This window comes from Panthera uncia, chromosome B1 (assembly GCF_023721935.1).
Source record: "Panthera uncia isolate 11264 chromosome B1, Puncia_PCG_1.0, whole genome shotgun sequence".
Classification (NCBI taxonomy): Eukaryota; Metazoa; Chordata; class Mammalia; order Carnivora; family Felidae; genus Panthera; species Panthera uncia.
The window spans coordinates 119,446,698-119,472,712 of record NC_064811.1 but is presented as its reverse complement, the minus strand read 5'-3'; the positions used below and the strand labels follow the sequence as shown (position 1 = coordinate 119,472,712).

Genomic DNA, 26,015 nt, shown 5'->3' with positions numbered 1-26,015 from the left:
TATACCATCTCAATAAAATATTCTTATATGGGCTGAATAAAAGCAATTTGGGATTTTTGAAAATCAAATTAGCGAGGTTTTTAAGTATCAACAGATGAGATTATAAACACAAGAAATTTCTGATAAGCAGAAAAGCATTAATATTAACTCCCCAATCACCTTTTTCTACCTAGAAAAATAAAAAATAAAAAAATAAAAAAAAAAAGTGAAGTACTAAAAAACTTTTTACATTGCCAAACTTTATCTAAGGTCTGAAACATACATCAATTTCTGAAAATTTCCTAATTTTAAGAACTGAAACTCTTGAAAGTATTTTTTGATTGTAGAACAAATTCAACATAAGAAAATTAAGATCTTCAGTTGGTAGGAATCTGGCCAATACTGTAACTGTATTAAAAAATGCAGGCATCAAAACAAAACAAGCCAAAATACAAAAAGAATTACTTTCACCCAGAAGGGCCATTCACATACAACATACAAGCGTCAAGTTTTGTATTCCAATCAACTTGTAATAATTGAATAAAGATCCAAGTTGTTCTCTCAGATCTTAAATGCTTATGTATCATGGCTCTGGATCCCTAACAGAATGCACAAACATCTATGAGTTACAAAGTTAGGATAGACCTACAGAACTTGTTTCTTTGGACTGAAAGCTATCTCACTATCAAAATGTTCTTAGCCTTATTAAAACTACTTCCCTATTGGACAGGAGGGAGCTATTCAGACATAAAGTGTTCTATGGTTTCTTATATTTTTAATTATGTTCCTTACTCCACGAGATAGTAATACAAAAGTATACACCTGAGGCTTGCTGTTTGACTAATTCCTGTAAAGCTATTAGCACAAAATGTGCTCCAAAATTTGACACCCTCCCCCACAATAAACCCAACTAAAAAACTCAAACAGCTTTTCTGAGCTGACTTGTCAACTAATTTTTAATCTTTTTTAAAAAGTGTTTCAAAGATGAGAATTAAAAACAACACAAGGCAGGTGTTTTTCTAAAAACATGGATGAAGAATGTGAGGGGGGGAAAAAAAGAAGTAGCCATTACATTACCCATGAGAAAACTCACTGTTGGGCAGGCCCCAGAGACTTTCATAATTAAACACTTCACTCTAATAGTTAATATAGTTCTTGGTCCTCGATGAGTCACCTCCTAGCTATACGAATGGTAAACTAGTGACTTGCCTCTACTTATGCCAACCTCAAGCTGGCATGAAGACTACAGGAAGTAATGGATGCAATTTAGCACCTTGCTTGGCACAAAGCAAGCACATGATAGTAATTATTAATAAAAACAGTTAATAAGCCATCATTTATTGCCACATCTGCAGAGACATGACTAACACTATGGCTGGCATTAATGGGATATCAAAGAAATGTAACAGTCCCTTACTCACATGAAAATTAAAAGCTGGTTGACAAAACGAAGACAGGTAACATGGAATCATCAGTGAGCAGTATTAACCAGTGTATCTCTGGGCTTTATAGACAGATAAAAAGTACATGCTCATAATGCAAATTTGAGAAGGAAAGAAACCAATGTGATTCCAAGGTTAATGAGGTTTTCCCCCCTATTTTTCCGTGTTACACATCCCATCACCAACCTTACTGTGATATAGCTCCATGAAAATGTAAATGTCTTCCTTAAAAAGCTAATCTGGCACAAGAACTTCACTCTCTTCAATCAGCCCAAAATAAAATCCCACTCTTACCCTCTAGTCCTATTTACATTAATGTAATAAACATTACATTGTAACATTACATTACATCACCCACCCTCTCACTAAATTATAAACTCTATGGAAGTAAACACACTTGTTGCTTTCATTCACCACTGTATTCTCAGCAATAAGAACAATGCCTGGCATCTGGTGGCTGTTCAGTAAATAGCTGGCAGACTAGAAAAAAGAATAACATCAGATTCTTTGAGTTTCATTTGTATTTCTTCATTTTACCCCAGAGTAATTAATAGAGTGCTTATTAGTACACGTAAATCATACTCACCACAGCTCTATTTAATGTGTACCACACTAAATGCTGGGTTTTTTATATGCATTATCTCCTTTAATCCTTAATAGTCCTAAACAGTATTGCCATTATCCCCATCTAACAGATGAGAAAATAGGCTCAGATGGTATAAAAAAACTGCTAACTGACAAAGTCAACATGCAAACTTCAACCTTCCTGAGCCCAAACCAATCTTAATAAAACTAAAGCTCACTTTTCTCTGGAATATACATACTGTCCAGGCTGCTAGCTTGATTCCATAGGTGCTCAATAACAAGAACCTCCTAAAAAATCTAGGAAGCAAATGTGTCAATCCAACTTGGTAAATTTTTCAAAGTTCTAAGGCTCACCTTGTTGAATGACTATTGAATCCAGTCTGAGTTTCATCTCAGCACGTTCCACTATTCTTTCTTCCACAGTATTATCAGTTATAAAGCGGAACACTCGGACTGTCTTGGTTTGTCCAATTCTATGTGCCCGGTCCTAGGTAAATTACTATGTTACTTTGAATACAGTTAAAAATTCACATAAATAACATCTGATTATGCACACTGGCAAATAAAATATTCTCAAGAATGAAACCGTTTTTAAGGTAACAAAACTACTCTAAAAATAGATTTCTATTAGATTAATATTTTTTAGATTCTCAAAGATTCTCCATTTCAATAAGATTAATTGGTTATCTCACAAGGGAAACTTTTAAGAGGTATGGAATACATCAGATGCTAAATCTGTGAGAAACTACCTGGTTACTTTTACTAGGTTATACTGACATAAAATTCACGTCTCTAGCTAAAACAAAAAAAAATTATAATTTTTAGGTTGGATAATAAAAATCTTTCCTAAATCTATTTTTATGTTTACATTCAAATTGCCTTTCCACCTAAATCATATATAAATTTTCATTGCTTAATTAGGAAAAGAAGTAACATGAATAAAAGAACTCCACAACAATATAACCCAATTAACTACATATAAGTAGTCAAATTAATTTAAATTCCATTTCTGTTTAACTCCTGTTAAGTTCAACAAACACATTTTTATAAAACATCCCTTATTTCTAATTGATCAACATTCCCCATCTACCCTATAAATAGTATAGGATAAAAGCAACCAACATGAGTTATGGTCAACAACATTATGGGTCATTAATGGTACCAAACTTAAGAATTCGTAAGTTTTCGTATTTATCTACAAATCACAAATTTTCTCAACCTAAAAATGATCTTCCTGATCTAGCCAAAGTACTCCCACACTCCCAAACGGGGAGGTTTGTAGCTCACCAAACCTGTTTCCCTTTCCCCCCAAGGCACAACTATACTATCATTTATCAATTCTCTTGCAACCCAGTTATGCTATGTGATTGAGTGCTGGCCAATGAATGTGGGAACACTTTCAGGTCTGACTCAGAAAAAATTTCCTAGGCAATCCTCAGCTCTCTGTCATACCCCTTCTGTCATCAGTATAGACAGGATATAGCTGGACTCCAAGGTCCTAAGATATGGCAAAGCTATAAAGACAGAAATATCCTGCTTTAGATGAAAGATCTATAAAATACCCTCACTGAATTATTAAGTCAGAGAAAAATAAAATGCTACTGGGTTTAAATCACTGACAGTTGTAGACTATTATCTTGCGCCAATGAAAATGTTAAGCATGGAACATCTCTTACCATAGCCTGGAGATCTACTTGGGGATTCCAATCTGAATCATACAAAATTACTACATCAGCAGTAGCAAGATTAATGCCAAGACCACCAGCACGTGTACTTAACATGAAAACAAACTTTGTGCTGTTTGGTTCATTGTATGCATTGATGGACTCCTATAGATATAAAATAAAAAAAAAGTCAGGAAATTGTTTTATCTGATTATTTTTTACCTTCCCTCCTTGGGTTTTACTTACTTGTCTCTCATCATGGGGTGTCTGCCCATCCAATCTACAGTACTCATAATTTCTCCACATGCAATAATCTTCCAAAATATCCAATACCCTTGTCATCTGACTGAAGATTAGTACCCGTGAACCTGTTAGCAAACAGAATATCCTATTTTCAGAAGCTTCAAAAGTAAAAAAAATTATTTAAAAATTTAAGGCTAACCAAAACTAAGACTAACCAATTACCCCCCCTTAATTCCAAGTTACCTAGTTGGTCATAAGAAGAAAACTACACATTATTTATTTACCCAAGTCAGTCATTTCCACATTTTTCCCATTGTGGCACAAATGAAAAAGGGGAAAATCTGTACAACACACTAAAGTAAACAGAAAAGGGTTATCTGTTCTGGCATGGGAGGTCTTGCCATCCCAAGGCTGAGAGAACCATTCTTTTTATTCCACATACATTTAAAAATAACTTTCCATCACCACCACTGTAATTCTCCCACATGATGGCCCCAAACATCCCCTAACACATTCAAAACCATCTCCTTGTGGTTCTAAAGACCCAAATCCAGATCAAAAGACTAGAATATAAATGTGGCCTCACATCTACATCTACCATTGGTCATCCTTCACTTATGCCATGATTCAAGTTATCCAACTGCCTTCCATTTTTTCAGCCAGCTGCACAATGCCTTCAGTGGAATGTATGAAGATCAAGGGATCATTATAAAAAATGATTATAAAATTATCTTGTTTTGGAAGCTGACGCCAATAATCTGCTGTTGTCTCACCTTCTTACACCTGAAATACTAAGGATGTTCAGTAGGCCCCCATTTTTCTTACAGGGTTTAATACAGCTTACATTAATATCTGAGTATTCCTACCAAGTTCTTGCTATTTCTCTCCACCAATTCAATCCTTTAATTACTACTTAGCTTTCAAAGAAAGCATTTTTAGAAAATACATTTCCACAAAAAGGTATAAAAGCAGTAAGAAAAAGGCAAACCAATTCACTGACAACTCTTAGGTTTTTGATAGTCAATATCCTAAAGGAGACTGGTATAAAAATCATTCTTATCAAAACACACCGAGAAACACAAATTGAAAAACTTGAAATTTCTATTATTTCACATTACAGAATAATTTCTGTATGAAATGCTTTGATGTCTAGGGCTTCCTTCAAAATAATCTAGGAGAAAAGCAGATATGTATAAACAAGTTTTGCCATAAGTTTGTAATTGTTGCAGCTGGCATCATACTAAATTTGTTCTATAGTCATGTATTTTAAACACATCTCTACACATATACTACAGACATACTCATTTTCATATAAAAAGTCATGTTATAAACAAAACTGCTTTGGGTCCATGCACATATTTAATAATTTATAATTTATTAACTTGTTTAAATTTAAATAATTTATTATTTAATTATGCAAATACCCATATAAATAATTGAACAATACCATGAACACAACACTGTCTACCAAAGTATCTGGGACCTGTGTAAGGTGGAAAGCGTATTCGTGGCATTTTATAACAAAAAGCTGATATATGCAGGAAAGCATCCATAAAATGAGAACTCTCTCCCAAAGTCCAGGAATATAACTGCCCTAATTAACTACTGATCACTAAGAAGATTTATAAGCCTAAAATTAGGGGGTAGAAGTGAAGCTCAGATAATGGATAGAAATTTGTAAATGTCCCACACTTCAACTTTGCAAGTATCAGATTAGTAATTTCAAATTGTAGTGGTCCCTCATTTTACATTAGAAATTTTAAAACAGTTTTCATCACTTCTCAATTTGATACTAAGAACACAGATACCTTGTTCTTTTAATTTAGGGAGCAGCTTGTCTAACACCACCATTTTGCCACTGTTGGTAACTAGATGCATATCTGTTGTATAAGGTGGACCAGGTTCAGCTCCATCAAAGAGATATGGATGATTACAGCATTTCCTCAACTGCATCAGAATGTTCAATAACCTCATTTTGTCCATCTTCCCTGCAGAGTTTAGTATATCTATATCCTTCATTAATATCCGAGTATACCTATTGAGAAGAAAAACATTTTAAAAGGGCTCAAGTTTTCCCTGACCAGTCCCTGTTACTTTAGATACTTAATTCCCTCCCCCACCTCAACCCAAAAATATCTGTAAAGAACCAATCAACTTCTAAGATGTGGTTAGGAGTTTACCATCTATTATAACATCTTTCTTTTTTCTTGTTTTTCTTTATTGCCCCCACTGTTCCAATGTTCACTTAGGCTTTGGGCCTTGAGGTCCAAAACAGTGTGTCTCCTTGGGATGAATTAAAAGAAAGCAGTATGACACAACATTAACTAATCAAAACTAACACTTAAGCTTTAAATGTAATTTTAATTCGTAGTCTTTTCCTAATGGAAGAGTACCACTATTCAATGTAGCTAGTGTAGAATTTGGGTAAGAATGTGAGGATCTGGGGAGGTGGAAAGAATCATGTTAGGGTAAGGCATGATGATGAGAAAAAAATGAATACAATGTGATTTAAATATAAACAGAAGTACATGGGGGGGAGAAGGAGATATGAGGGCAGTAAAGCTATAGCCATATATGGATTGTAAAAAGCCTTGAATGCGTATCAAGAACTTAAACATCCTGCAGGTAAGAGTAATCTGTCTAAATACCAAAGTTTCAAGACCTTGAATCCTCTGAACAAAATAATTTCAATAACCTAAAGCCATCTATGCTTAACAATTCCAATTACGAGGCAGAAAATATTCATGATAGACCTTTCCATCACATTTCTGACTGATACAAAGTTCACCAAAGTTTTTAACTTAAAAAAAGACTTCTCTTCCCTTAACATGGACTCAATGTTGTAGTTATTTTAGAGCCACAAAAGACAAAGCCTAATAGCTTTGAACCTTATAAAAGCCTTCCAAAAGTTTTGAGGACATTTAGGATGGACTACCTTCCACAGTAGTTACCTCTTTCCCAGATAATGTGCCCATTTCTTACATTCTATCTTTTCTGTCCTTTTATCAACAACTCCAGCCCTCTGCAAATACTTATCAAGTACAGAATTAAATACACTTGAAATATACTGTAACCAGTAAAGAAAAGGGCGCTGTTTATTTCCCTCCTTTGAACACTATACTTATGTTAATATATGCTAAGATAATAATGTCTTTTTTTTTTTTTTACAGCCACTTCACTTTGTAGATTCATGGTGACCTATCTATAAAAAAAATTTTTTTTAATATTAAGTTAGTGGTTTATAGCCTTTTGGATTTCATACACACATAAAACCTAAGAAAAGAGAAAACTTACAAGGTTTTCAACATTTTTATTACGCCCTAGAGAGATGTTTAAAAATAGCTACCATGTATTACCACCATAAATTCACAAAAGGCCAATTTATCCTGCCTAAAATAACACATCAACTCAGAATGGAGTCTTATAAATTAAACATATGTAGCTTTACAAATTAAAAGAAAGCACCTGAATTTTCTATCTCTACAATCTCCAACTTCATCAGAGATTAGCACTAATCCACAATCCAGTATTTGTGAACCACCAAGTTAACTGTATGTCTACATCTGTGCCATCAGTTTCTTTTTAAAAAATCCAAGTAGAAGAGTTTATATATATACCCCTGTTTAGTTAAATGCGAAGTTTAATCCTTGGATTCATGAACCTCCCACTCTGATTCTGTCAGCTACTAGTTTCAACTCTTTGTATTATAAGTTTGATTAGCAAGTCCTAAGTCATATGACCAGAAAACTCTTCGGTCTGAGTTCAGAGAGCAAACAGGAATTCCTTGAAGACACAATTAGGAAAACAAGGTACAAACAAAAGTTAGTGAAGAATCAATAGTGATTTCAAAATGTCTAAGAACACATACCATTCCCTTTGCATTTTGCTGAGACCCACATAGATTTTTACTTCCTTCTTTGGAGGCAAACTCTTTTCAACATCAGCTTTAATTCGACGAAGGAGGAATGGACGCAAAACCTTTCAGATCAAAAAGAAATGGAGATGACCTTATTTATAAGTATTATTTCAGGATCTCAAGATTGTTTATTACATGGAAATTTATCTATTTTTTAGGACTTCTCCCTTCTAAATACGTAATTTCTTATTACCAAATTCCTCAAGGGTAATACAAGATCATTACTTATTCAACACATACAATGAATATATACTTGCCAAATTGTCACAAAATACTGAAAACATTTAAGTATTGATGCTTTCAATAGTCATTGACTTTCAGGTTTAAAACCAGTCATAGTACTCCCTTATCTGTGTATTAACCACAGTCTGGAAGCAGATGATCCTCCTCCTAACATATCATAAGGTCAGTAGTAGCCTAACCCTATAGCACAATACCTAATGTCCTTCATTTCACTTCATCTCATCATGTAGGCATTTTTATCATCTTATCACAACAGTACAGTAAGGTATTTTGAGAGACCATATTTATACAACTTATGTTACAGAATATTTACGATTATCCTATTTTATAATTACTGCTGTTAATCTCTTACCTTGACTAATTTATGAATTGAACTATCACAGGTATGTATGTATAAAAAAAACCCGTACGTATGGGGTTTGGTACTATCTGTGGTTTCAGGCATCCACTGGGAATCTTGGAACATATCACCTGCAGACAAGAGGTGGTGGGGAAGGAGGGGGAGGGACGGGACGGGACAGGACTACTGTACTTGCAGGTAGTTTGTTCAACAGTACTTAAAGCTATGCTCACATTTAAATGTTTTTATGGTTACAGTTTTTAAGTTTACCACCCTTTTGGTGGGTGGGCAGATGGGTGAAATAGATGATGGGGATTAAGAAGTGCACTTATGATAAGCACTGGTGATGTACTGAATTGTTGGATCGCTATACTGTACACCTAAAACTAATATAACACTGTATGGTACACTATACTATACCCTTAAAATAAAAACTTAGTAAAAAAATTTTACTACCCTATTTTTTACAGAAGTAGACCATACATAAAGTACACAAATCATGACTATACAATTGAATAAATTTTAATCAAGTAAACACACCCATGTAACCAACTACCACCTAGATAAAAATAGAATACTGCAGAAATCCCTCTTACAACCATCCCAGTCACTATTCTTTTTTGTCCCCAAGGGTAAACAATATTCTTATTATTTTAACATCCTAGATTAGTTTTGCCTGTTATTTTTAACTTTACCCACATATATACAATATATCTGTATTTTTATACATTTTATCTCATTTCTTTTATTCAGCATGTTTGTAAACCTACCCATGTTATATTGTATGTAGTTCATTTTCATGAAATTTAAAACATCTACAAAACTAAAGATTTTTTATTTTTATCTTCCTATGTTCTATTTATACTAGCCTATAAAAATATGTAACAAATTAAAAACTGGTGAGAATCAGCAACACTTCTCTAATATCATCATGTAAGGAAGCTAGTATAGTCTTAGCTGACAGCCAGCACCAACTGCCAGACATGTTAGTGAAGACCTTCAGCCCCACTGGCCCTTTTCTAGAATTATCCAGGTAAATGCAGCTGGACAAATCCAGGTAAAACCAGCAAAGAAACCACTCAGCCAACCCATAAATTCTGGAGTTACTAAAATATGTACTATTAAGGGTTTTTTTTTTGGGGGGGGGGAGGATGTTAGGAGTATTTTGCAATAATAGGTAACTAATACATCAAGTAAGAAAAATCTCATTTCTAAGTATACCTATGCTGACTCTGAATATCCTCTTTCATCATGAGACCACAGGAACTACAGTGGGAACTTCAAGACAGAGTACAGAAAGGTAGCTACCAGGCCCCAACTTGATAAGCATCTTCATACTACTCTGAACAAAATAGAGATGCCAAAAGTGGATGGTTCTGTTATGTGGATTGTTTTAGTTTGCTTTATGTACATGTACCTATTTATTAAAGCAAAATCTACATATATACCCCACACTCCTAGTAAGTAAATCTAAATTGGGTGCTTACATGCTTAAATGCCACCTAAATTGAAACAAAGAGATCTAGGAGATTATCACCTTCAAATACTTAATATAATTAAATTTCAGTACACGAGAATTTTAAAACACATAATTAATTTATATAGAAACAAGTATTTGAACATTCATAAACTTAATTATTCCTCTGTTCAAATATCCACTATGAATGAGGCACTGTGCTGGAGATACAAATATAAGACATGTTTCCTGACTTTGTTTACAATGCACAGCAGGAAAAACATTTGTAGATTAAACATTTCAAAACTCTATGCAAAGTCCTATTCTAGTTAGAATGCCATGATTATTAAAGATGGGATACAAAGAAATTTCTAGGCTGGCCTTGTCCTGGGTATTCAGTGGAAAAGGCGACATTACCACTGAGTGCTGGACTAGGTAGGGAAAGAGGGGGAGAGTAGGAAAGGGGACACTAGATGTAGCAGAAAGGATAGGCAAAGACAAAGAAACTGCCATTAGCACAATGTTTACAGAAAATTGACAGTGGGGTCAGGAATTTTAACAAATTAAATTGATGTAAAAAGTGTAACAGAAGTTAGAGAATGTCAGAAAAGTTAAATCATGGGGGTTGGGGAGGAGAGCTGCCCACACCCCACCAGGGGGCACCTACAATGCCCAGCAACACGTTTGGTTGTCACAAATAGGGACATGCTACTGGCATATAGTGGGTGGAAGTGTCAAAACTGCTGTTAAACAGGAAGACCACCTAAAACTATCTAGACCAAAATGTCAATATGAGTTGAGAACCCATGAGTTAGGTCATGAAAGGCCTTGTATGCCATGTTTACAAGGTCTGGCTTTATTCTGCTCGACACGCTATCTTAATCTGGGTTCTATTTGAGAAATTACCTACCAACTTTCACTTGTGAACCTTCATGAAGAAGGAACAAAGCTACATATCAAAACAAAAAATTACCAACTCTGCTCACAATGCACTATTAGCAGTTGCTTATACAGTCAATGGATTTAAAAACAAAAGACTGACCCCCTTTACCTTTGAGAACCACATGTCTTAAATTCAGATTACTTTTGCATTTATTAAATTAGGATTTCATCCTAGGTTCTAACATTAAAAGCACCATACCTCACCCTGCTCCCCCTTACTGTAAGATCAAATGGTTAAGTGATAGGATTCAAATAGATCTGATTCTGCAGTGCACCTGGGCGGCTCACCTGGTTAAGCAACCAACTCTTGATTTCAGCTCAGGTCATGATCTCACGATTTGTGAGATTGAGCCCGCACTGGGCTCTGTGCTGTGGGTGCAGAGCCTGCTTGAGATTCTTTCTCTCTCCCTCTCTCTCTGCCCTAGCCCCACTGGGTGTCTCTTTCTCTCTCAAAAATAAAGAAATAAACTTAAAAAAAAATAAAAAGAAAAACAAATAAATCTGATTCTGGTCACTATGTTTTGTTTGTTAACAGAAAAATAATCCACTAATTTAAACCTCTCTACTCATGTTTCCCATTAGAAATATGCTTTATTTAACCTTATTCCAAAATACTTACCATATGAAGCCTCTCAACTAGCTTTTGATCCCCAAGGCAATTGTTTGTATCAAACCATGAATCAAAGTCCTAGATTAACAAACCAAAAATATATTAAGATCAGAAATATTAACTACCAGTATTAACTACAAATAAACTATTTATGCTAGAGATAACAATGATTTCTAGAATTAGTTGAGTATTTGAGTTGTAGATTGCAAAAAATCATTTGGCTCAATCCCATACATTTCACGTGTCACTGTTAGCAATTAATTTTAGAACTACTTTGAGAATCAGATTACTTCCTAAACAATTTTCTCAAAAACAAAGATGACAAGTTTCACAATGAAAAAAACAATAGTTGGAAGAGAAATTCTGTAGAATTAGAGAATTAATATTCTTGAAAAATATCTTTCTTTAGAAAAGCTTAAAAATTAAAATCACTTTAGTTTGTTCTCTAAGGCTACTCAGACTACTCAAACACAAAGTTTGCAGAGCAATAGTCAATTTTAACTAAATTAATTTAAATTACCAACATTTCATTAGTATTTGGGTAGGATCTGAAAAAGGGTAACATTTCCATATTCTTACCTCTTTAGCATATCTGGTATATATTTGTGCTCTGTTAGTAAGCATAATCTTAGAATTAACGGTGTTAACTACAAGAAAACTTTAACTTATTGCTAAACAAAGTATCAATGCACTAAGAAAAAGAAATGATCTCAAACAAAAGCGTCTAAATACATAAAAGCAGAACTAAAGTATTTTTCTGAGTTAAATGTCTTCCAAGAACACAAATTTCTCTATTCTTTTAAAATGATCCTTAACACAACAATCCAAAATTACCCCTTTTGGAACTTAATTGAGTTCTTCAAAGCCACACACACACACACACACACACATGCACGCACGCACGCACACACTAGCGCGCACGCTCTCTGTATCTCTGTATCTCTGCTCTGTATCTCTTGCTCTCTCCAGCCATGGAAACAAAGTTAAAAAATGAACAAATGAACTCTGGTTCAGCAAAACAATGAAATTACAAACGGTATAGACTTTCAATATACATATTATATTCTTAGGTACAGCCAACAGTTTGAGTACCTAACCATTTTTATGAGTGCAAATAATCTATTAAAAGGTAACGTTTAGGTTCAATGTTTGTCAGACCATAAAAAAAGATGGCTAGACAGGTTTTACAGAATTTGAAGACAATCTTGGGAAGAGTACATTTATGGGACTTAAAACACAAGCAATGTGAAGCTCACAAATTCAACTGGGGTATAACCTGAGCAGTACTTAAGAACACAGGCAGTCTACTGACAGCCGCTGAAATTCAGGCCGTGACTACCTGTTTGGTATATGAATCTATGATATTCCAGAGGGGGAAAACAAAGGTTTGTAAAATGATATTTGTCTGGGTGGCTCAGTTGGTTGAGCATGAGACTTCGGCTCAAGTCATGATGTCACTGTTTGTGTGTTTGAGCCCCACGTAGGGCTCTGTGCTGACAGTTGGGAGCCTGGAGTCTGTTCCAGATTCTGTGTCTCCCTCTCTCCCTCTGCCATTCCCCAGCTCGTGTTCTCTCTCTCTCCCTCCCTCCCTCAAAAATAAATAAACTTTAAAAAAAGAAGTTAAAAAAAAAAAAAAAAAAAGAAAAGAAACCCAAAGACACAAACAAGTAACTCTCAGGAGGCATAGAAAAATTTGGTAGGTTATACCAGGCCATATAAAAGATGAAAAATTAACAATTATCTCAAGCAGGGCTGAAAGGTCAATTTTATTATAAAAATGTATAGCACTAAACAAAAACACTAACATTCCAACCAAACGGTAAGACATACTTACGTCTGCTGAATTAAAGACATCTGGCAACAAAAAATTAAGAAGTGACCAGAGCTCGTGCAAGTTGTTTTGAAGAGGTGTTCCAGTTAATAATAGTCGATTTGTAGTCTTGAATTCCCTCACTATTTCTGACAACTAAAAGAACCAAATTCATCATTAGAAGATTCTACATATTGATCAAATTCTAAATGAAGGTACAAATGATTTTCATTTCCAAATACTAAATTACCTTGGATTTTTCATTTTTGATCCTGTGAGCTTCATCTATAACTAAGTATCTCCAATTAAATTTTTTGAAAACAGACTTCTCTTTTATAAGCATTTCATAAGATGTTACACATACATCCCATTCTCCTGGTAATAAAACATCTCTGACAAAAGCAGCCTGTGCAGCAAGAGAAAAAAATTACATCAGGCAGAAATAAACTACACATTAAATTTATTGATGACAAGTAATCTAATACATAAAAGAGGGTAGAAATATTAAAAAGAGATAGTTACCTATAGTATGCAAACATCCAGAAATGGCTCAAACTAACTTCATTAATCATTTTCACTAATCATTTTTAAGTGTCAGAGCCATTTAGTAAAATAATTGACAAATTGATCAGTGCAAAATTCAATAAACTAAGTAACTCTTAAATGTCTTTTTTCATTTCCAACAGGTGCTAAAATTCTTAGGAGAGACAGGTTTAGGCAAAGGAGTGTACAGTTTGTGCCATAAAGTGAAGACTCAAGGATGGTTTGCAGTAACCATTTTCACTCCTTTCATATTTACAATCTATTAAGGCTTTGCTATTGTAAGTCTTATTTTACAAGAAAGTAAAGCAAGAAGTGGTTTAAATTGGGCTCCAAAACATAAAAAGCAATTTGGTAACTTAAAATACCCAAAATATCTATACAAGGAGAAAAAGAAATCTAGAATCATCACTGATTGCTAAATGAAGAGGAAACAAAATTAAGTACATTTACTTTTAACATAGTACACTTTAAAATCTGAACTTTATATTCTCAAAAGTATCATTATTCCCTTCCAAAAAATTTCAACTAACCAACATTTTAACTTATTTCAATAAATACCACACCAGCTAATCAAAATACTGTGATTGGCTCAATCCATCTTTAAAAAATACCATGACTATTAATTACCATTATGCATATCAATCTAAACAAAATCTGGCTCCTCAAATTTCCAACTTCTCAAACTTAAAACTTCTTTAAACAAGGATTTTGCTTCTAGAATGAGAACATGCCCTTTGATCTTATACAACCAATCTCAAAATAAAAGAAACTATATTCATATGGCATCATACAGTCTACAACTCCTTTTCCCCAGTAGGATTCTTGACCACCAAGATAATATGACATCTGTAAATTATGAATATTTGTGAAGACCCAAGTTTACTATTGGACTCCTTCTCTTTTATCCTCTTCTAGTTACCCCCCTCCCCTAAACCTAAACTCAAATTGTTTTAGTATCAAAAATGTAAAGGAACATGAAAAGCTTACTCTTTGTTCTTTATCTCCTATCAAGCAAACAGATCTAAGTGTTGGTACCCATCTCTTGAATTCACTCATCCAGTTGTGTAATGTAGACTTAGGAACCAAAACCATATGAGGACCAGGAATGTTTCTATAGTGTTTCATGTACCCAAGAAGAGAAATTGTTTGAAGAGTCTTTCCCAAGCCCTGAAAGAGTAACCACAAAGCAATGAAAAACAAAAACAAAGTAGACATCCATATTTGTATTTCCTGACATACAAAAATATTCAAAAGCAAAGCTGTGTTTGCAATAAGTAACAAATTGCAAGCACATGGTATGTGTCAAGTTCAGCAGTGTTGTTTTTTAATCTTCAGAGGTCTATAAGGAGGTACTACTACCATGCCCATAAGGCCCAGAAGTTTAAGTGACTTTCCCAAAGTCGCATAGCGGGGCTAGAAGTAAGACCCATTTCTTTTGACTCCATGCAATTAAGTGTTTTAGCACTATCGCTGTATAGAAATTTTGAGACGTTTCACTACATAACTAATAAGTAGTAAATGAGGTAAATGTTTTGAGACAGAATTACACAAGCTGCCACATTGAGAAAATATTCATTGATGAGAAATCAATGAACCTCACTTGTGTTTTACAGAAGTGGAGGGAAACAGCCAAAACATTTTATTATAAAAGTCTGTCAAAAACATGTTTCTCAAAATGTATTACTTTTAAATTTATTACACTTTTATAAATAATAATTTCTCACAACTGAAGTATAGATTCTGCTTCTGCAGCTAAAGCAAGTCTGACAGAGTTTAGTTTGCTAACAGTTCTAGATTGTAATCAACAAAAATTATGTTCTACTGTCTTAACTTGTATAAATTTCATGGTACAAAGGATTTTCAATTACAAAAATATGGCCTTCTAAAAAACTATGAAACACATACCATTTCATCTGCAAGGATACCATTGATGCCATTCTCATACAAAGAAATGAGCCAATTCAATCCTCGGACCTGATAATCTCTCAGTTTACCCCATTTTACATCTGAGAATAAGAAAGAAAACACAATGCACGTTTTAAAGACACAAGAAATAAAGAAAGGCTGTCCCTTTCATCTGATACTTGGGTTTAACTTGGACTTGCACAGGTTTACTCTGTGACTTTCCTGTCTTCAATTTGCAAGTCATTAGAAACAACCACTGTGATCTGGAGCCGAGAAGGAGCGGACGGATAAGGAGAATAACCAAGTGCAAAAAACATGACTGTAAAGCATCAGATTACCTACCCCAATCACTCAGTTCTTACGTTACCAATATATATTGGTACTAGAGACTCTCTTTGCTCTTTATATCCTTTTTTTAATGTTATCACAAATGTTTTTAAACCAAGTGTTTTCACCTTCCATGAAAACCCATAGACATTCTCTGGGGATTTAGTTTTCCTCCTAACAAAGGGGAAATAAGACAAGATATACAGAAATTGTTTTTCCTTTACCTTTTATAAGTTACTTTTTTAACAGGCTCAAAAGAGACAATATCTCTTCTGGGGAATACTACACATTTCCCACCCCAGAAAAATTACTAAGTATATACATCATAATCACCAGATTTTTTTTAAAATATGCACATCTATACCCTATCGTCTTTCAAAAACCACTGCTTTCTGGGAAAACTAGCTACAACGTAGAAATGTGAGAAAGAAACAACCCAAATAATTCAAATTTCCTTCTCCCTTTGGACGAAACACCTGGCTCTATTTTCTAACTTCATGAAAAGAAATGGAAACTGGGTATTCCACAGCCCCAAAAAACCCCTGAAAATACATACTTTAAACAGATCGCTGAATTTCTAACCAGATCCTGTCTTGTCTGAAGTTCAACTTGCTAAGAGTTAAAATTACAGTTAATTTAAATAACAAGTCCAAACTGTAGGTCCTATAGTGACCTTTATAAAGTTTTGCTGTTGGTTAACAACCATTATGACCACACAAACAAGTTATCCAGTAGTAAGAGAAAGGAGATCAGGAAAAAAAACAAAAAAACCCAAAAAACTATCAGGCTTCAGTAAAGACAAACATGCCACCAGACAAAATTATATATATGTAAAACTTACATCTGGTTAACCAGGTTTTCTTTAGGAAAACCATTAAAAAACAAATGTTTCAGAAAAAAATTTAAAACTAACTTAATACAAAATCCTGAGATCAGTTAACCAAAGTGTTCATGAAGTGCTTTTCTTTACACATTAAGTTTTCTTATCTGGGGCAAAAACAAGGCAAAATCCATTCCTAGTTTTACACATACATTCAGGCAACAACAAACACAATGGCATTTTATGCCCCTTTGAAATACAGCATCGCTATTAATATGCTACCACTCCCATCCAAAAAAAATCTGAAATTTATTTCATGTTCAATAAATTTCAAAAGATTACTAAAAATTCCCTTTATAAATTACAGTCAAAACAAATCCAAAACATTAACCAAAGAATGTTTCAAAGGGGATTCTGGAAAAAATCAAGTAGTTATAAATGTGTATAACATACATGATGGAGAGTCTTCAAATCTAGTGCAAACATTGGTTGCTTTAGAGCTTTCGGTTAATAGTTCTTCATCCTCCTCTTGCTCAGTTCTACGATGTCGGTAGCTGTCAAGTTCATGATAAAATCAACTGATTAGCACTTTAGTTTTAACTACCAGCTACTATTTCAACATAATAGTCAAGTGGCTGACCAAGATTCCACAATAATTTTTAAGAGGCATTTACATTAAGACCAGAAAAGTGGAACAATAGATATTAGTAAATTTAAACCTGAAATATTTTACATGGCTTTCTAAAATATATATAATGCAATTATTACAACAGTGTAACACCTGAAGTAATGTGATAATCTCATTTCAAGGAACTACGCAGTCAGAAAAATTTCATAATTTGTAATTTGAAGTTATATTTTAAAGTATTTCCACCAGGAAAAAGAAAAAAAAAAAAAGCTTCAGAAATCACATTTTAAAAACTACAACTTTCAAAAGGATAAGATTGTGCCATCTGAGACAATATGGTTGGACCTAGAGAGTATTATGTTAAGTGAAATAAGACTGAGAAAGACAAATACCATATGACTTCACTCATAAATGAAACCTAAAAAAATAAATAAGAAATAAACAAACAAAAAGCAAAATCAGAACTGTAAATACAGAGAACTGAGTTGCCAGAGGAAAAAAGGGTGGGGCACTGGACAAAATGGGTGAATGGGAGAGACATATAGGCCTCCAGTTATGCTGTGAGTAGGTCACAGAAAGAAAAAGCAGAGCACAGGAACACAATCAATAATATTATAACAGTGATGCAATGGAACCGATGGTAACTATACTTAAGGGGAACACAGCATAATGTATAAATCTGTCCAATCATTAAGCTGTACACCCAAAACTAATGTCAACTGTATGTCAACTATACTCAAAAATAAAAATTAAAAATATAACTGTGACTTTCATTGTGATAATAATATAGCATAATGTATAGAGTTGTGGAATCACTGTTGCACACCTGAAAGTAATGTAACATTGTATGTCAACTATGCTATTAAAAATAAATATACTTAAATCTACAACTTTCAGCAAAAGCTGCAGAATATGCAGAACAGAAATTTAGTGCTTAAGCAATGACTCTTCATCCAAGATTTCATCAGAACTACTCAAAGCCTATTACAAATGCCCAGATCCTACATCCCAAGAGAATTGGATACAGCCCCTTAAAAACTGATTTTCTGCAGTTTTAATATTGCCAAATTTCTTAATCTCTAAAGGGCTCAGGTTAGAAGTACTTCAATTCTCCAATTCTGAAGCTTCCAATTTTGAACCTTCATACTTCCAACAAATATTTTCATTTAAGTTAGAAAACAGTAGATTATGCACTCTTGTAACTTCTAAATCTAAGTGCTAGTTTGATCTGTACCAAAACTACATGCTTGAAAGAAGAGGATAATTAGCTTTCTCAGAAGAATTCTTCAGAAACTCAGACCAAGGCAGTAAATATATGCAAGAATATTCTTGTTTCATGTGCTTCAAAGTAGAATGTCTTAGTTATTTTTCATACTTCTCCTCCTTTTAGCCCTATAAATCTTAATACAAAGATCTACCCTCAATTCCAATTTATTCTCTAAACTAGGAAAGAACTTTTTTTTTTAAACGTTTATTTATTTTGAGAGAGAGAAAGGGGAGGGGCAGAGAGAGCGAGAGAGAGAATCCCAAGCAGGCTCTGCTGTCAACACAGGGCACTGCATCGATCTCAGGAACTGGTTCGTAAGATCACGACGTGAGCCAAAATCAAGAGTCAGATGCTTAACTGACTGAGCCATCCAGGCACTTCCAACTAGGAAAGAACTTTAACTTTCTTATTTTTTTTTTTTTTTAAATAAAATCTCCTCACAGGCTATTAAGATGATTGATTATTATGGTCATAAAACTGAAGATAAAGGCTGGAATGTGCTTATTACTTCAAATTGAAGGTTAACTGAACATAACTGTGGATGATGGATTAAAATAAATAAATACACACACACACACACACACACACACACACACACACACACACATCCTTATACTTAAGGACAGTACCATCACCCTAATTAGTTCACATAAGCTAAATTTCCATTTAAGATGGTCTAAAGGTTAAAGAAGAAATGTGCTAAGACTCCTTGTCCCCAATAACACTAGTAAGACCAAGCTAAACAATATATTATATATTTACTATAGAATACCTTTATGTTATATAATCTTAATACAAGTGTTTCTTTCCATGACATATTAACTACACTATAAAATACCCATTATAGTAGTTCACATTTCCAGAGCATGACATCTGATGCTATTTAAATAGCTGAAACTTCTCAAGTCAGAACAATTTAAATACACCTGAAGTACAAGGGTCTCTTATAAAGTTTCATAAGTATTAAAACAAAAGCACTCTGATTACACACAATGGGTAAGAAGATAGATTAGATAACTGGAATATCCAAGTAAAATTAAGGTATTATGCTTATGCTTTTTGACCATAATCCCTTCAAGATATAGCTCACACTTCCGTGTTTCTGTAAATTGTGTGGTAAACTTAACGTTACTGGTGAGTTTGTAATTTCCTCTTTTAAGTGTATTTACTGATTATTTTTCATTTTTCACCTTGGGAATTACATGGTCATTCCAGAGAACAGAGATTGCCCTAAATCTATTAATATTAAATCTATTAGTTATTACTAATTAAACATCCTAATTATCCAACCAGCACAAAAATTCCAAGGCAGTATTTATAAACCAAACATGTTAAGAGGTATTTTACACATTGTAAACAACCACCTAAGAGCAGGATACAATCTGGCACTTTCATTTACAGAAGGACAACCAAGTATAATAAAAAATTTTAAACAAACTGCTGTGTTATAAATCATCACTATATTCCATACACAAGCACAGACTTCAGACAAAAGCAATCCACTTGATGCATGTTTGAGGATTATGACTAGGGCCTATCCCAAATCAGACCGAAAGTCAGGCTTGGACTATTCTAATTACTTCTAAGGGATGTTAAACAGGTTGCTTACACTCTGCATTTGTTTTCTCTCCAAGGAATGGATGACATCTGAATTCCATAAACAGTATAATGCTGTAACAGCTAAGGCATTATGCATTATTCTTAATTATTTATACACGTATGGCTACATCTTATCAAGCCAACAACTGGGGCCAAATAAGTAACAGCCCTAAAACAATTTTCTTAATGAAGTAAATTCTTAATGAAGTGATTTTAATGTTTCTAATAAAGATTATCAAAAATAAGTTTGTTTCAACTATGAAATACAAACTATTACTCACTCGCCAACTGATAGCAAGTTTTGTTTCTCATCCTTTTTTATTCGTGGGCGCCCTGGTTTCATCTTCAAAGGTGAGGTTGGAGTCTTCTGAGCAGCAGGCTGAATGAAATGTGCAAACAGTTCTGTCTGCTTTAATAAATACTCAAATCTATTTGCTCGGTCGGTTTGCTGCAAAAAGTTTTTAAGACACATTTTATCAGAATATTAATACAACTTCAGAAATCAAAGCTTCAACATTCCCCTATACAATAAACTCAGCAAAAAGGAACTACTGAGACATGCAACAACATAGATGAGTTTCAAAAGCATTATACCTTATACATATATATATATATACACACACACATAAAAAACCATTATACTAAGTGAAAGAAGACAAACACAGACTGTGTACTATGACTTTACTTACACGAAATTATAGCTAGAGATAGAAAGCTCATCTGGAGTGTTCAAGGGGATAAGGACAAGAGCTCATTTTGGGAGGGATAATAAAAATGTCCTACATCATGACTATAAGGTGGCTAACTAATTGCATAAATTTGCCAAACCTCATTAACTTAAAATTAAAACTGTTGTGTGTCAATTATACAGCAATTTGGTTGACCAAAAAACATTAAAAAATTAAAACAGTTTTTAAAGAAGTGAATTTATTCAGAAATGGAAAAAAATGTGTTGGTCATTCATCAGTTAAGCTGTGCCAAATTTTAAAAAGGCATCAGGTTGAAATACATCTATTAAGGTGCTCCTGACCAGGGGTGCCTGGGTGGCTCAGTCGGTTGAGCACCTGACTTCGACTCAGGTCATAATCTCACGGTTCGTGAGTTCGAGCCCCACGTCAGGCTCTGTGCTGACAGCTCAGAGTCTGGAGCCTGCTTCCGATTCTGTGTCTCCTTCTCTCTCTGCCCCTCCTCCATCCATGCTCTGTCTCTCTCTCAAAAATAAATAAAACATTAAAAAAGAAACAAAGAAAGAAAGAAAATGTTTAAGGTGCTCCTGACTGGCTCAGTCAGTAGAGCACGAGACTCTTAATCTCAGGGTCATGAGTTCGAGCCCTATGCTGGCTGGGCACAGAGCTTACTTTAAAACAAAAACTATTAAGTTCATGAAATACTCATTAACCCAATGCAGTTATTAATACTATTTCTTCCTTTCATTTCTAACACCTGCCATTTGAAATCTTCTCTATTACCACACTAAGAGAATGGAAGAATTTCAACCAAAAAAACTTAAGATCACTGAAATCAGCATACTTCTCTCCATGATAATTTCCTATAGAAGACAAGCTTCAGTTTTTTGTTTTTGAAAATTACAAACTATTTTATAATTTTAAGCTTACTTATTTTGAGAGAGAGAGAGAGCATGCACAAGAGAGCATGCAAGGGGGGAGGTGGCAGAAAGAGATAGAGGAGACCGAGAATCCCCACCAGACTCTGCACTGTCAGCCTAGAGCCCAACGTGGGGTTCGATCTCACAAACCATGAGATCATGACCTGAGCCGAAATCAAGAGTCAGATGTTTAACTGACGGAGCCACCCAGGTACCCTATGAAGATTAAAAATTATTTTAAAGTACTGATAATATACGTATTTTACAGTATTTCATTTCTTTATATGTATATAATAAAAAAGGCAAGCAACTAGTAGATGTTGGGGCTGAAAAAAATCTATTCACTTATTGTAATTATATTTGGAATCAAGATAAATTAAGCTATGGAAATTAATTCAGATAGGTCAGAGCTAGACATTTTAAGGGAAGTGCTATTCTGCAGTATTTAAAAATCACTAAGTATTCTTCACTTCTTCCAAAGTTTTCAGTCAACATTATCTTCTTAAATAGCTTTTCAATTCAGCAACTACTTTTGTGTATCTGCCAGAAAAGGCACATTTGTTCATCCAATTCCAGTATCAAAAATAAACATAAGGCATAATTTAAGATGGTCAGAAGGTAAATGCTTGGAAAATAAAGCAGGATAAAAGGAACTGGGAATGGCACTAAAATTTTAATGGGGATGACCAGAAAAGTCCTAAGACATGATGTTTCAACAGAGAAGAGGGTCCCCTCCACCCCCATTCTTAGATCTTATCACATATCTCTAATGCTCAAAAACCTTTAATGGCTCTAGATGTCTCAAGATTTTCAAAGTGCTTCACAACCCATCAGAGCAAAAATATCCAAAACTTGATCTGCATGATCAAGTTTTGAAACTACAGCCTTAAGGAATTAAGTACAGACTTCACCATAGTTCTACACATGATCAACGACTTCAAAATTCTCACTACTCATTCATTCAAGTGGTAGTAGGATTATAAACTAGTTGCAAAGAACCAAGGAGGAGTTCAGAACAGCATTTACAGAATAATTATGGCAAACACTGAGGGAAAAACAGGCCAAGACCTTGGTTGTGAATGAAAATATTAACATAAAATGATGTGAGATCTTAAAGGGAAAAAACAGATCCTTAAAAAGTAAAAATAGAGTAAGATTAGGAACCTGAAGGACATGAATCATAAAATCAAATGGATGATTAAAATCAATAGCTTTAAACCAGTTTATCTCTCTGAAACAAAAGGAAATGACACAGGGTAGCAGAGGCCATACATGTTTGGAAATAGGAAATAAACTGAAGAAAAGCCTGTAATTCTTTGTGGAGGAAGACTGAAAATAAGGCTGTGGCAGAAATGGAATAGAAAGTTTAACCAGAATAGTAAGTAAAGTTTTAAAATGGCTAAATGGGATTGTTGAGCAATAAATACCAAAAGCCTGAGAGTAAAAACCATAAATTTATTCTGGTACCAATCAGCACTATTATTCAGTTTTCTCAAGTAGTATTCAGTATCCTTGGTTCAAGAATAAAGCGTGGATACTGAGACTTACTTACCTATAGTTAGGAGCTAGCAGATGACAGGGGAGCTTGATTAAAAAAAGAAAATGTTAGTCAAGACCATGATGTTGAAAAAGGAAACGATTAGGAGACTGAAAAATTTGGAAAAATGTATGAAGAGATCTGGAAGAGGCCTGATCATAAGAAAGGAAGCAAATACAGAAGCCAACGAAATAACCCATGCAACAGAAGAAAAATGAATTAGGGCAATAAGGGAAAAAGAGAAGTATTTATGATGTTTAACTTGCAAGATTATTAAAATTATGAAGTACTGCTATAGACAGCTTGGGTATATATTAAGAGGAACTGTCATTGATTGAGGTAACACTAAGTATATGTGTGAGGCACAGAATAAATTCAATTTTGGATATTCCTAAGTAAGAGGTACCAAAGGGACTTAAATGTCCAACAAAAAATGAAAATACAATGGTTGGAAGCATCTGGGCTAGAGGTAAATATTGAGAAGAATTCAGTTTAAAGAAAACCAATGATGAGGTCACCTGACTGGCTCAGTTAATACAGCATTTGACACCTGATCTTGGGGTTGTGAGTTCAAGCCCCACATTGGACGCAGAGATTACCTAGATATAAAACCTTAAAAAAGAAAAGAAAAGAAAAGAAAAGAAAAGAAAAGAAAAGAAAAGAAAAGAAAAGAAAAAACCAATGACAAGGATCGAACTATTCAAGAAGAAATGTTAGAGTACAATGGTAAATAGATGCAGAATACACACATCTTGAATAACTACTTCTCTGGTCTTTTACTCTCCCCACTCTCTGATACTAAATCATAAAATAAAGGGAGATAAAATAACCCAAATATGTATATGATATTATTTTGTGCGTTTATGTAGTACTTCTATATTTGTATAGAAGTACTTTACGTATGCAAACAACAAAAGTTACAGTATCCTATGTTACACACACTTCAACTGAATATCTGTACCTCAACTATAAAAATTAAATGCAGAAATTTGGTCCATTCAGTTACTTAATTTAAGTAATTATAGACTCTATTCATATACCTAGAGCATACCATTTTTTCTTCGTAAGTGGGATCTGGTTCTTGGATTTCTTTTTGCTTTCCAGGAGATGCATCATCAAATACTTCCTGGTAGGAAAGAAAAATCATGGATTGTTCTTCAAAAATAGTCAACACATCATTATTAAACTAATTTCTGCTGAAAACACATTCTAAGTAATACATTTCTACTGCAAACTTGCTAGTTACTCAAATGGCTGTTACCTAACCTGATAGGATATCTTGATGAAATTAAACGCCATGATGAAAACAACCTATTTAACCCAAATATGTAAACTACATGGCTACTGGCCAAGATTTATACAAGACTATTATCTACATCATCCTAGAATAAAAGAGTAACCTTCAACAAATCTATTTTTTTACTCAATACTTATGAAACCAAATTAAATAGTATATACTATGAAGAAATCATGTTCCTTTTTAATTATAAAACTGCAGTATCTACCTTGCTTGTATGTAACTATAAACTTGAAATACAGCATCATTAGTCATGCTGATTTCCATCTTCTGGAAAAATATAAAAAAATTTCATGCATCCTAAATCAAATACTCTAACAATCTGATTCCTAAATTGGTAGTAAATATCCTATCTTGTGAATTTATTCACCCTGACATTCAAAATGCCACAAACAAAAAACAGCAACAACTATACTGCAAAGTTCCACTCACCTATCAAAACAGCAACTAAGAATAGTTGGTAAAAGAATAATTTTCATTAAAAATGTACAAATCTGGGCTTGGTACTATGTATTATAATAAAGCTACCTGTGATTAAAAAATTGGGAGGGCTGGAGATGGTAGAGTAGTAAAGAGGTCAAATGACCTAAATTCTAGTCTAACTTCATTGCTAAGAGTTTTACGTACCTGTGTAACCGTAACTTAAGCTCATCACAAATCTCTGGTTTCCACAAGTAAAAAGGATAAAGCCACCTGTAAGCCTACTTCACAAAATATTGGATGTCATGAAAGGCCAAATACACCCTAAAAAAATAAAATGTGGTTTCCAACAGTAGTCATTATTTCTTCCATAGTTAAAAAAAAAAAAAAAAAAAAAAGGGATTTGGACTCCAAGACTCTTGAGGTCACATGGCACACATACACAGTGTGTCTATCTGCCTAGTCTGTCGGCATTTAGTGTACCTATCTATCAATCAGTCTAGTCAATAGCGAAAAAAGGCAAAGATAGGCTTAATCTACAATGCCAAAAACATCATAATAAAAAAAAACTGGAATTACTCCCTTGACTTATCAGTATCCAAGCAAAAATGAAAACTTTACTGAATACATGTGAAAGCTAACATTTCTGGGAAGATCAGCCTTGTCAAAAAAAATTCGTGAATGCAAGATTTCATTTGTTTTCTAATTTTGAAAAACACCCACCTTAAATTCTACTTTCAAACAAGAAAAAGGCATTTAAGACTGCCAAATATATTACATATTTTTGCTCAAATCTGTTTTTTACCAGGGAACCTCAATGACTTACAAATTCAGTT

At 34.0% G+C, this 26,015-nt stretch overlaps 1 protein-coding gene across 2 annotated transcripts in view; it reads right to left on the bottom strand.

Annotated features, from left to right (window-relative positions):
* Positions 1 to 26,015, bottom strand: part of SMARCA5 (SWI/SNF related, matrix associated, actin dependent regulator of chromatin, subfamily a, member 5) — a 38,389-nt gene that overhangs the window by 9,768 nt on the left and 2,606 nt on the right. The window contains exons 2-14 of one of the 2 annotated variants that reach the window (XM_049632217.1): positions 24,514 to 24,588; positions 20,601 to 20,767; positions 17,279 to 17,379; positions 15,679 to 15,779; positions 14,761 to 14,940; positions 13,481 to 13,636; positions 13,255 to 13,386; positions 11,430 to 11,498; positions 7,782 to 7,891; positions 5,722 to 5,948; positions 3,917 to 4,038; positions 3,683 to 3,835; positions 2,361 to 2,493 (exon numbers count right to left, since the gene is read on the bottom strand). In XM_049632217.1, the coding sequence (XP_049488174.1) occupies positions 2,361 to 2,493; positions 3,683 to 3,835; positions 3,917 to 4,038; positions 5,722 to 5,948; positions 7,782 to 7,891; positions 11,430 to 11,498; positions 13,255 to 13,386; positions 13,481 to 13,636; positions 14,761 to 14,940; positions 15,679 to 15,779; positions 17,279 to 17,379; positions 20,601 to 20,767; positions 24,514 to 24,588 (1,726 nt within the window). Of the gene's footprint in view, positions 1 to 2,360; positions 2,494 to 3,682; positions 3,836 to 3,916; positions 4,039 to 5,721; positions 5,949 to 7,781; positions 7,892 to 11,429; positions 11,499 to 13,254; positions 13,387 to 13,480; positions 13,637 to 14,760; positions 14,941 to 15,678; positions 15,780 to 16,561; positions 17,236 to 17,278; positions 17,380 to 20,600; positions 20,768 to 24,513; positions 24,589 to 26,015 lie in introns of those variants that run through there. The other variant, XM_049632218.1, reaches the window with a different exon arrangement.